At 49.2% G+C, this 10,842-nt stretch overlaps 3 protein-coding genes across 3 annotated transcripts; 2 read left to right on the top strand and 1 right to left on the bottom strand.

The window, feature by feature from the left end:
• Positions 1–132: 132 nt before the first annotated feature.
• AFUA_2G16800 (uncharacterized protein) lies at positions 133–2,178 on the bottom strand (the record flags this gene model as incomplete). Its single annotated transcript, XM_077804242.1, has 7 exons — positions 1,658–2,178; positions 1,538–1,604; positions 1,405–1,475; positions 1,157–1,337; positions 911–1,105; positions 354–861; positions 133–260 (listed from the first exon to the last, which is right to left on the bottom strand). The coding sequence occupies exons 1-7, from the start codon at positions 1,744–1,746 to the stop codon at positions 133–135; spliced, it is 1,239 nt and encodes a 412-aa protein (XP_077660402.1). The 5' UTR covers positions 1,747–2,178.
• A 17-nt stretch (positions 2,179–2,195) lies between these two features.
• AFUA_2G16790 (dolichyl-P-Glc:Glc1Man(9)GlcNAc(2)-PP-dolichol alpha-1,3-glucosyltransferase ALG8) lies at positions 2,196–4,259 on the top strand. Its single transcript, XM_077804241.1, has 6 exons — positions 2,196–2,426; positions 2,511–2,589; positions 2,660–2,853; positions 2,914–3,407; positions 3,460–3,599; positions 3,657–4,259. The coding sequence occupies exons 1-6, from the start codon at positions 2,350–2,352 to the stop codon at positions 4,179–4,181; spliced, it is 1,509 nt and encodes a 502-aa protein (XP_077660401.1). The 5' UTR covers positions 2,196–2,349; the 3' UTR covers positions 4,182–4,259.
• A 2,019-nt stretch (positions 4,260–6,278) lies between these two features.
• Positions 6,279–10,632, top strand: AFUA_2G16780 (uncharacterized protein). Its single transcript, XM_077804240.1, has 8 exons — positions 6,279–6,576; positions 6,848–6,933; positions 7,003–7,068; positions 7,131–7,274; positions 7,340–7,442; positions 7,495–7,511; positions 7,583–9,192; positions 9,249–10,632. The coding sequence occupies exons 2-8, from the start codon at positions 6,931–6,933 to the stop codon at positions 10,318–10,320; spliced, it is 3,015 nt and encodes a 1,004-aa protein (XP_077660400.1). The 5' UTR covers positions 6,279–6,576; positions 6,848–6,930; the 3' UTR covers positions 10,321–10,632.
• Positions 10,633–10,842: the final 210 nt, after the last annotated feature.

The raw sequence follows: 10,842 nt of genomic DNA, 5'->3' as shown, positions 1-10,842 counted from the left end.
TCTGACAAGAAAACCGAAGAGGGACTAGCCAAAGAAAATAGGTCATATTTGTTTCGCCATATCATCATGAAGAGCAGAAGGTCTAGTATGAAGACAAATCAGGCTCTCCGTAACCTCGGTTAACTGAGACGCTCAAAGGAATTTCTTGGGCATGTTCGCACGGCGACGTTTGTAGATGATGTAGGAGCCGGCAAGGAGGAGTTGTACCGCGATGACGAGACAGATGAAGAAGCCCATGCGAGGGGTTGAGGCGGTGATGACTGTTAACGCAGATCAGCTGATGATGTCCCAATCCACATGCTTTTGGTGAAGAGAAACTGCGTCCTATGGAGGGATACGCATCGAATTCTTACCATTGAGAATTGTGTTTTGCAGATTCTCAGCTAGGCTCATGTGCGACGACCTCAGGGTCTCGTGCAGCTGATTGAAGCGGTCGCGGTAGTCTTTGCCTTCCAGGTCACGTTGAATATTCTGCAGCAGCAGCTCGATCTTCTGCAACCGGGCGTCAAGATTGGCCACCTGCTCCTTGGTAGCCATCTTCTGAAGAAGCTCTACATGGCGATTTTCCGCTTTAGAGGACTGGCTGCTGGCGTCGCGGGCAATGCTGTTAGTGGCGTCATTGAGCCTTTGAAGACGGCTGCTGAGATCGGCGAGTTGGTCAGAGTTGACTGAGCGGGGGTCCACTGGACGAGCCTGTCCTTGGTTGACAATCGGTTGTTGGTTGGCTTGCGGCTGAGCAGGAGGTGCTGCGTTCGTTCCGGAAGCGGTAGGTTGCACGACGAACTTGAAGATCTCGAAGGAGTCTGGATTCTCAGGAGTGGCTGCCGTTATGCCGAAGTTGTTACCAGTAGGAAGGCCGACCTGCACGTGGTTAGACCACCAAAATAGATGGCAGAGGAGTTTGAAGTACCTTGTTCGTTGAGAAGCAAAGCTTATCATCCACGGTGACTTCAAGAACGGCATTAGTGTGCTTCAGGCGCACGACAGAGGGACGGCCGAGGTTTCTGTAAGCATAGTCGCAGTGCCCAAAAGCCAAGCTGTCAACGCTTCTATGGCTCTTGTAATCAGTCGTTCCGTCATTGAGGAAGCCTCGAATGCTTCCACCCTAAATCAGAGTCAGCGTTACAGAAGGCTGGTTAGAACGAGGCCCGCATACTCTTCCTCCATGTGTGTCAATGACAAGTGCAAAACCGTCAAACTGACCAGCAGTGTAGATGCTAGAGGAGCCAATCTTGCTACGTCCATCTTTCACATACCATAACTGGAGATTGCCACCCCCCCTCTCAACACCAGTGGCTCGAAACTGAAACTCAGCTGACCATTCTGGATGGGATAGGCTGTAGCTTGGTCAGCTGCCAGTACATGAAGGAGTGAGCAGAGAATTGAGGGAGGAGTTGTGCTTACGGGGACTGTGACCAGGCATAACCTCTCGTGTTTCCTGGGTAAGGGGGAGTCAAAATGACTTTGTTGGAAAGCTAAGATCCGGTCAGCTTTCCAGAATTGACAAATGTCAAACAAAGGACATAAAAAAGCGCACAATCTGAGGTGTATGGCCCTCGCCCCCAACCTGCCAACCAGGGATGGAATCTCTGTCTGGCGATATACTAAGGAACCCATTAGAAAAGAGTGATATATGCGTAGTGGGAGGGGCACGCACGTATGACCATAACCAAAGCTAGAGCTTTCTATCACGGACTGTGCCGTAGCAGCAGCGACGAGGAATGAAAAGGAAGCTAAGCTCCTCATTGTAATTGTTTATCCGGGATGTTGAGTGCGGGGACAGCGGTGTTTAGAGAAATGGAAATAGGAATTGAGGAAGTGGGGAGACGACTGATGCGAATAAAACAGAATCGAGATCCTTAACTGTGGAGATATACAAAAATAGGGACAGAAAGAAGAGACCAGCTTGTTGGTCTGGTCTTCACTGATCCGAAGGAGCTCTCCGATTCAGCAGCGCGGAGACGATGCGCGAGGTAGTCCACCCAATTACAATGGCGATCACACAGTAGCGGACTTCTCTGGCAACAGAAACAGCAGCTGGGGAGAATTCGACGAAGTGTTGGATTTTGAGGTTCGAGAGAACGACGGAATGACGAACTCCCACGTCCGAAGCTAGATCCATGCAAATAAATTGTCGCAGGTGTTTGATCAGTTTCAGAGGCTCTACCTTTAAAGGGGCACACTGTCCTTTGGAGCTCCGTTGTTGTTCATCATGTCACGTGAAAGTTTTCCCCAGAATCACCTACCGCAATGAGCATTTCCATGGACCGCCAGATGATTCCTATATCTTTGAGCAGTCACCCTCCCTGAACCAAATCTTTTGACTGCGCATTATGCGCTACAGCTCTAATGGCTGATATTTATCCTTCGTTGGCGCAATGCGCAATCGTCGCTACGGCTTTCAAGATTCTACTCTTCCCCGCCTAGTAAGTTCCTGCTGTGGAAAGGAAGCTGAGAATGGAGTCAATTGAAAGTCGGGACTGATATTTCTTTTTTGCATTATCATGCAGCAAATCAACCGACTTCGAAGTGCATCGGAACTGGCTTGCTATCACACACTCGTTACCAGTTAAGGAGTGGTACTACGAGGTTCGTTGCGCTCTTGCGCATAGTCTTACACACATTTGAGAATGCGCTGACGGGGAGGACTGCCAATAAGAAAACATCAGAATGGACCCTCGACTATCCGCCCTTCTTTGCAGCTTTTGAATGGCTTTTATCTCAAGCGGCTCGCTATGTGGATCCTGCAATGTTGGTTGTTGAGAATCTCAAGTATGATTCATGGCGGACCAATTATTTTCAGAGAGCCACTGTCATTTTCTCGGAGCTTACCTTGCTTTACGCGCTGAACCGGTGTGCACCAAGTCAAATCTTCTTACTGAAAGAGATTACCGCTAATAGAGGGTATTATAGGTTTATCAAATCCGCACCTCAAGCCAACAAGCACCTTGCGCATATCACAAGTCTTTCGATCTTTTTGTCTCCTGGGCTGCTTATCATTGACCACATTCATTTCCAATACAACGGCTTTCTGTACGGTATTCTCGTCCTATCCATCGTTCTAGCGCGCAAGCCATCGACTCTACTATACAGTGGCATCCTGTTCGCGGTTCTGCTGTGCTTCAAGCACATTTACCTTTATCTGTCGTTAGCCTACTTTGTTTACCTGCTGAGGGCCTACTGTCTCGATCCGAAGTCTGTCTTTCGACCCCGGTTCGGCAATACCTTGAAACTCGGTTTGAGTGTCATTGGCGTATTCGGAATCGCTTTTGGCCCGTTCGCTCATTGGAACCAGCTGCTCCAACTGAAAGACAGGCTATTTCCATTCTCGAGAGGACTGTGCCATGCTTACTGGGCGCCGAATATCTGGGCAATGTATTCCTTCGCAGATCGCGTGCTAATTCTGCGTGAGTACAACAATCTTCGCCTGCATCTGTGCAGATTTACTCACCATAACAGTTGCTCCGCGCCTGGGCCTTCCGATCAACCATGATGCTTTGACGAGCGTCACGCGCGGTCTTGTCGGAGATACATCCTTTGCCGTTCTTCCCGAGATCACAAAGGAACAAACATTCGCGCTGACGTTCTTGTTTCAATTGGTAAGTACTTCCTACACCTGCTCGACACTCGACATCGATAATTTAACCGGCGCGTAGCTTCCTCTGATAAAGCTCTGGCTTCATCCGGATTGGAACACGTTTGTTGGTGCTATTACTCTATGCGGTTATGCTTCATTCTTGTTTGGCTGGCACGTTCATGAGAAAGCTGTTCTCCTGATCATTGTCCCTTTCAGCTTGATAGCGCTCAAGGACCGACGCTACTTCAGCGCATTTCGGCCCCTCGCGGTTGCAGGCCATGTTTCACTATTCCCACTGCTTTTCACAGCAGCCGAATTCCCGCTGAAGACCGTGTATACTGTGTGGTGGCTGGTCCTTTTCCTGTTCGTATTTGACCAAGTCGCCCCAGTTTCCGAGCGGCCGCGGATCTTCGTTTTTGACCGCCTGTCCCTGCTATACCTGACAGTGGCTATCCCGTTGATTATATATTGCTCATTGGTGCATCAGCTTATTTTCGGATGGGACCGGTATGAGTTTCTTCCGCTGATGTTCATGAGTAGCTATTCTGCTCTGGGGGTAGTCGGCAGCTGGGTCGGGTTCATGGTCGTCTATTTCACCACATGATTTTTTTCTTTTTCTTAGAAATACAGATTAGAGTGTATCCAGAGGCATAAATTTCCTTTTCTTAGACGCTATACATTGAAATTATCGTTTCCAGAACGCCGAGTACCGTCCAGCTCTCAAAGCCGGCAGATATGATGTAATGAATCAGAGTTTCATGTTTGCTCTGTTTGCTCAAACCACGTGCTCTGGAGATTGACCCACTTGATCACCCAAATGCAAAGTTTATCAGACGCTATTCTTGAACAGGCTAGTCTGACATGTTCTGATTTGAGCTACCTTTGGTTTTTACGATGTATGGATTTCTTCAAACAGCTGCTGAGGCAAAGCCTTTGTTGACTTATGCGAGTGTCGAGCGCTCTTTGATGTTATCATGTTCTTAAATCTTGATACTCAACCCTTCTGTGGCTGCATAGTCTGCTTCGATATGAGCTGCTTGGGAGGCAAATTACGTCATTGGATCTGATATTCTTCATGTTGCACAGCAGATCGCCTCGGCGGGAGATACAGCCGCAATTTCGGATGAGTTTTGAACTGTGTTTCAGCTAAGCCGGAACAGCGAGCTTTCGGAATAGGCAGCTCTAATTGGACGCGCATCTTCCTTGATAGATATCTCAGGACTTACGTTAAGTGAACGAATTTGGCCGTCTGCTATGGCCGACCATGTAAGCCTGAGAGATAATCGTTTGAAGCTGCTAGTTTACTGAGAATTAGTATTTCTCTCCGACGGCACACAGTGCCTTTTCAGCTGCATGTATTTCATCAGATGGAGGCTCGGAAGTAATCCGGCAGAAAGGACAAGATCGCCTGTGAAGCATCGTGGTCTCGGGGATTTTCCCTTGCTGACCGGCTTGATATGAATTCGCATCACCCAAGCCACTTGAACAACTTGGATTGGTTGAAATGGCATGGATACCAGGGCAAAGGGAGATGTTCCATCTCTGCTTAACAGATTAGAAGGATTCTGTTGATAGTGGGATATGGTCGTTTCCCCAGTCGCAAAAGGGTTGCCGTGACAGCCACTCCGAAGCTGCGACGTTTATATCAGGTATTATCCGCGCATTCGAAGACGCAAATAAGCAATGTATGCGTGATAAAGCGGAAAAGGCTTGTGAATAGCAACAAAGGAGTCGATGAACGTACAACAGGAGTTGAAGACGAGCGTTGAATCGTGGAGTTGAAGTCGCACTTGTTCATCAATACATACCCTCAAGGGACTGAGTACGGGAGTAAGCGCTTGATAGATTGGAACATATTTCTGAATAAGGGTGTCACGAATGAGTTTGGAGGTGCTAGGTGGCTGAAACTGATTCGGATGAGAGAAGAATGGCCCGGGTTGAAACGATGGTCTTGGAGGAATGAGCAACTGCATCTAGCAGCATAGTGAACATTCTGAGTCAGTAATGGAAGAGGGTTTCTTAGAATATCCAATGTAAAACAGGGGCCGATGCATCAGTCAGATTGATCAAAGCTGGCCCAGCTCATCCATAGAACCGTAGTTGATATCATCGGTGATACCACATGACACCCAGGCAAGATCTGGAGAATAACACTTGTGAGGACCTGTCTAAAAAGGTACAGAAACATGTTCGATAATGCGTGGTAAGCCATTGAGGCTGCTGATGTTCGTTGTTTACCTTGTCTCTCATAGTCCCTGAGGAGGTCCGAGACCGGTTATCTCTCCCGCTCAATAATGGTCAAATTAGTGCGAATGAATCTTCAGAGAGTGAATCAAAAAAATTCCCCTATTTCTAACGAGCAGATAGAGTGCAAGAACATTTGTGGTTGAGAGAAATGTGACTCAACTCGAAAGAAATAAAGAATGAGAGCGGGAGAAGAGGGTAGGAGTAGGCACAGGCGTGGAGCAGCAGGCGCAAGAGAGAGAGTAAGGGAGCACTAGACTAAAGTCCAGGTACGGGTTAGCCTTGTCCGTACCGTACTTTAACGTTCGAAAATACTCTCCGCCCGACGCTGAAGGTCTTGTCCGGGTCCTGTCCTCCTCCTCTGGGCCAATCACCGTTGTTGTATGCCTCGGAGCTCGCTCTCCCACTCCATCCTAATTCCTGACTACTGGGCCTCTTGCCGCAATGATCCTCAAATGTGATGGGGCTTGGTTCTGCCGTCGCTTCTTTTGGTCGCGGCAACCGCCTCTCCTTTCTTTTGCTCTTCAACTCTTCATTTTCCTCTCCTCCTACTCCTCCGCCTCTACTATCCTCGTCTCCTCGCGCCTTTCTCTTCCTTTCGCGCCTTTTTTCTTCCCCGCACGACTCTTTGGCCTCTTTTCGATACCTTCCTTTTTCGACGCCACTCGCGAACCCACCCCGTCGTGTCTTGTTGCTAGGTATTATTCGTCCCGTGCATAAACGTCCAGCGAGATCGAGGACGCGTCCATCCTGCGGTAAGTCGTGAATTTACACTATCTCAACCGTCTCCTGTTGCACCTACTCGCCTGGTCCTATCTTCGAACGATCTGCATATTGTAAAGTTCTGAATGCCACTACTGGGCTATGTTTGGCGCAATGCACCGTACCTGATTTCATCCTCCGCCGAGGCAATTGCTATATCCACGATTTTTCTATAACTTGCGCGAATCCGCTCTTCTGTCTTTGCGCGCTTTCTGCCTATTGCGGCAATCTCTCATGGTGCTCATATCGCTGATGGTTAGCAAGGCTCCCTAGGTTTCCGACCTTAAAGTCTTCATTTCCTGTGCGACCTATGATAAACTAGCGCGCCGCTCTTGTTTTCGAGGATCATGGTGCGTCGAGCAAATTTTCAAAGAGCTCGCGAGGGCCGAGGGATATTCGGGGCTCACGACATTCTCTAGGTACTATTCAAGCGTAAACCAGTCCAGTACCTTCCACGACCTGTTATTGAAGATGACAGTTCCGAGGCATGCATGCTCCATATATTGAATGAAGGATGACAATGAATCTTTGCTTACGACGAGCGCAGGTCTGGGTTATCCCAGAGACCAACGAGGTCTTTACGAATTATGAACCATACCTTCAGCGAATGGATTTTTACAAGCAAAAGCGATTTATTTGCGAGATTACTGGTCATTCGGGATTGACATTCTTCGAAGCCCTTAGGAGCGAAGTACGTCATCTGATTCTTGTGGGTTCAGTCTTTTGACTCAGCTTGCTAAACTTGTCCATGAGCAGATGGAAGAGTCTCGAGAGGTGAACAACGCGTTTCCGGATGCTTTAAAGGGGCCCATTTTACGTAGAATCCAGTTCTCCACTGTATCTCGGGTCGATAATCTTGGTGAGTGCTACTTGATCGTGTTCGGACAAATGGAGCTGACACTATGTCCCAGTGGATGAGATCTACGAAGTGAGTAACAGCCAGCCACTGGCGACGTCCACCTTGACCGTCCCTCGTTCAGACCCGCTGATAACTGGCAGGAATTCAAGCAGGATTTTTATCCTGGGGAGCCCGTTTTGATTCTGCTCGAGGACAACACCCGTCTCCATGGCATGATCCGAGACAAGGCGAATTTCGCGGAGCAGCGATATCCCGACGGAACGCTCAAAGCTCCAGCATATGCAACATACCTTGTGAAAGTTTTGGATCGTCCCAATGAGGAGGCTTTGTTAGACCAGGACCACATCACTCGTGACCGCAAGACGTTCACGAAGCAAATGTTACGTGCTTTCATCAAAAATAACGTTACTAGGGAGTCTTGGAACGGAGCTCCGTGGCTAGTCAAACCGTCCGTCGCGGAAGAGTACAAGATACCGACCGAGGTCCCCAAGCATTTGCAGTATGGTGCAAGGGTGGCTGAGAAAAAGGCGCAGAAAAAGGCTGATCAGGAAGGATTTTTTGGGTTCTTTTCATCGCAGCAATTGCCGGAGTTGAAGCCTGCAGCCAAGGGACAAAAAAATAAACTCTCGCCTCAGGATTTGGCGCGGTCGAAGGAGGCTCAGTACTTGGAGTATCAACGCTCGCTCAATGGGAATCCCACCTTTGTTGTGTCCCATAAGCTCCCCAACGCTCCCTCCCGCCCGCTGAAGCCCCAAGACGAAAAGAAGTCACAACCTGTTCCTACAGTCATCGTCAAGACCGAGCCCCCCAAGCCGCCGACTCCACCTCCAATTAAGTATCCCATCGAAGATCTGGAAATTCCACCGGATCGCGAGAAGAAGAAGCAACGACCGCCGCTGAAATTTCTTGCAGCCGATGAAGATGATGATCCTAATGATGAAGAGCTGTTGCATGACAAGATAGAAATGCAATCAGTGGGCCTGCTATTGGAGACTTGGAACACTCTCAACGTTTACTGCGAAGTATTCCAGCTAGACTCGTTCACATTTGATGATTTCCTTCAGGCAATGCGCTTTTCGTCGGATGAAGTGGAATGCGAACTTTTTGTGGAAATCCATTGTGCTGTCCTGAAGAAGCTCGTCAACGCCGAGAATGATGACGAAGGGGCCGTACAAGTCTCATTGCCGGACCTTCCTGATGTTGAATCAGATGATTCTGAAGCTGATGAGGAGGATGAGGAGGAGGAGGAAAAGGAGCCGTCCCCGGAGCCTGAACCTGTTGTGACGAGAATGACCACGCGAAGTAGCTTGGCCAAAGCGGAGGCGGAAAATTTGAAAGCACAGGCGAATCGTAGTCGTGCAAACTCAGAAGATATTAAAATTCATCGTGCAGCGGAGATGTTTGGAGATTACGGGTGGATCGAACGTTTACGAAAACGAGATTTCCGTCACGGTGGATGGCAGATGGTGATGGTCGGCCTTCTGCATCAACTGTCAGCCCGACCACGGATGGAAAAGGTTTGCAACGACATTTTGAAGCATCTCGCGCCACTTGATGCCGAGCCTACCCAAGAAACAGTGCAATCCCAGTACGCCACGTTAAACGTCAATCTGCGCGTCCAGGCTCTTCAAATCATCTGCATTCTCAGCTTGGAAACGAAGGCTATTCGAAACTACCTGGAGGAGTGCAGCAATCAGATGACCGAGTTCCGCAAGGAAAAGATCGAGTATCAGAGGGCTCGGAAAGTAGCGTAAGTGCCCGAAGATCCTCACAGCTTCCCTGACTAACCATCTTCCTCCGTTGTAGGCTCGAGGAACTCCGTCGATTGCATCAAGAGCGGAAGGCGCTCCAACCGGAGCAAGAAAAGTCACCGTCCCCAGTGCCTGAATTAGAAGCTTTGGAAGATTCTAAAATGTCAGGCGTGGACGGCGACTCTGAGCAGGTCATGGATACCGAGGATGACGATGTGCCACAGCAACGGTCGCTCCGCGGAGGTTTAGACAGAATTCTTGAACGAAAGCGAAAACAGGAAGAGGAGCGGGAGAGAAAGGAGCAACTGGCCAAGCAGCCAAAAGGATCGAAGCAGTACCAAAGGGTCTTGAAGAAAATCGAAGACCAGAAAGCTACTGTTGAGAAACTGGAGAAGAAGATTGAGGTGGTGGATAATGATCTAAGAGAAGCCGATTGTCCGCGGACTAGGTGCCTTGGGAAGGATCGTTTCTGCAATCGATACTGGTGGTTCGAACGCAACGCGATGCCGTATGGCGGCATGCCCAACAGCTCAACAGCGGAGGCTCATTATGCAAATGGTCGCCTCTGGGTCCAGGGTCCTGATGAGATGGAGCGCGTGGGATTTATCGACGTGCCGGACGATCAGCGGAAACAGTATCAGAAAGAATTTCACACTACCCCTGCAGAGCGGAAGAAGAACGAGGAAGGGCCTACCAGGCTTTCCACTGCCCACGAATGGGGCTATTATGATGATCCAGACGTGATTGACAAATTGATCGACTGGTTGGATCCACGAGGTAATCGCGAGTCCAGACTACGCAAGGAGCTCCAGCTGCAGCGCGACCATATAGTCAAATACATGAAGTGCCGGAAGAAGTACCTGGAGCAGACAGCCGAACGAGCAGAATCTGAGGAGCTGCAGACAAAGCGAATGACAACGCGGAACAAGACCTACGTGGACGACCACAAGCATCGCTGCTTGAAATGGCGGAACACGACAGCCCTGTCGGAGAACGGCCATCTACATGTTGACCCTTCACGGCCCTCAAAACGGGCCAAGAGAGTGACGGACGAATCTAAGGAGATTAAGGCGACAAGTCGGCAGGGCAAGCCGCTGACTCGGCAAGGTACGCGCTACAATTTCTGAGCAGCCTTTGACTTGCTTTTGGCGGGCACTGGATTTGCAGGCGTTTCAGGGCATTTCTATTTTCGAGTAGGCATTGGAAGAGCAACAAGCGTTTTCGCATTACGCTTTCTTCTACACACTTTAGCGACGAGACCATGAAAATTTGGGTTCATTTTGATATAACCACTCCGGAAGAGCATCGCATCTAGAGCACGGGTGAACGAATTGATTGTATTGGGGAAGGTGGGGGGATTATTTGGATATTTGTAAATACATGTTGCGCTTTAGCGGCCAACCCCTGCATGGAAATAGACCTGTGTTCCATTACTTTCTAACTAGGTGCATAAGGTAGAAGATGTACTAGGGACCATCCACTCAGTCTGTTCAACTAACTAATAATAAGCCCAGGATGACAAACGATTCGGCATCGGTTAGGTTGGCCACCCCCAGAACATCCGCCACCACTCGGATACCGTCGCGTAATGAGACGGTATTGTGACCAATGTTTGGTGCGCATCGGCAGGTATCGGCATGTCAGAAACG

This window comes from Aspergillus fumigatus, chromosome 2 (assembly GCF_000002655.1).
Source record: "Aspergillus fumigatus Af293 chromosome 2, whole genome shotgun sequence".
Lineage (NCBI taxonomy): Eukaryota > Fungi > Ascomycota > Eurotiomycetes > Eurotiales > Aspergillaceae > Aspergillus > Aspergillus fumigatus.
This window is presented reverse-complemented; position numbering and strand designations above follow the sequence as displayed.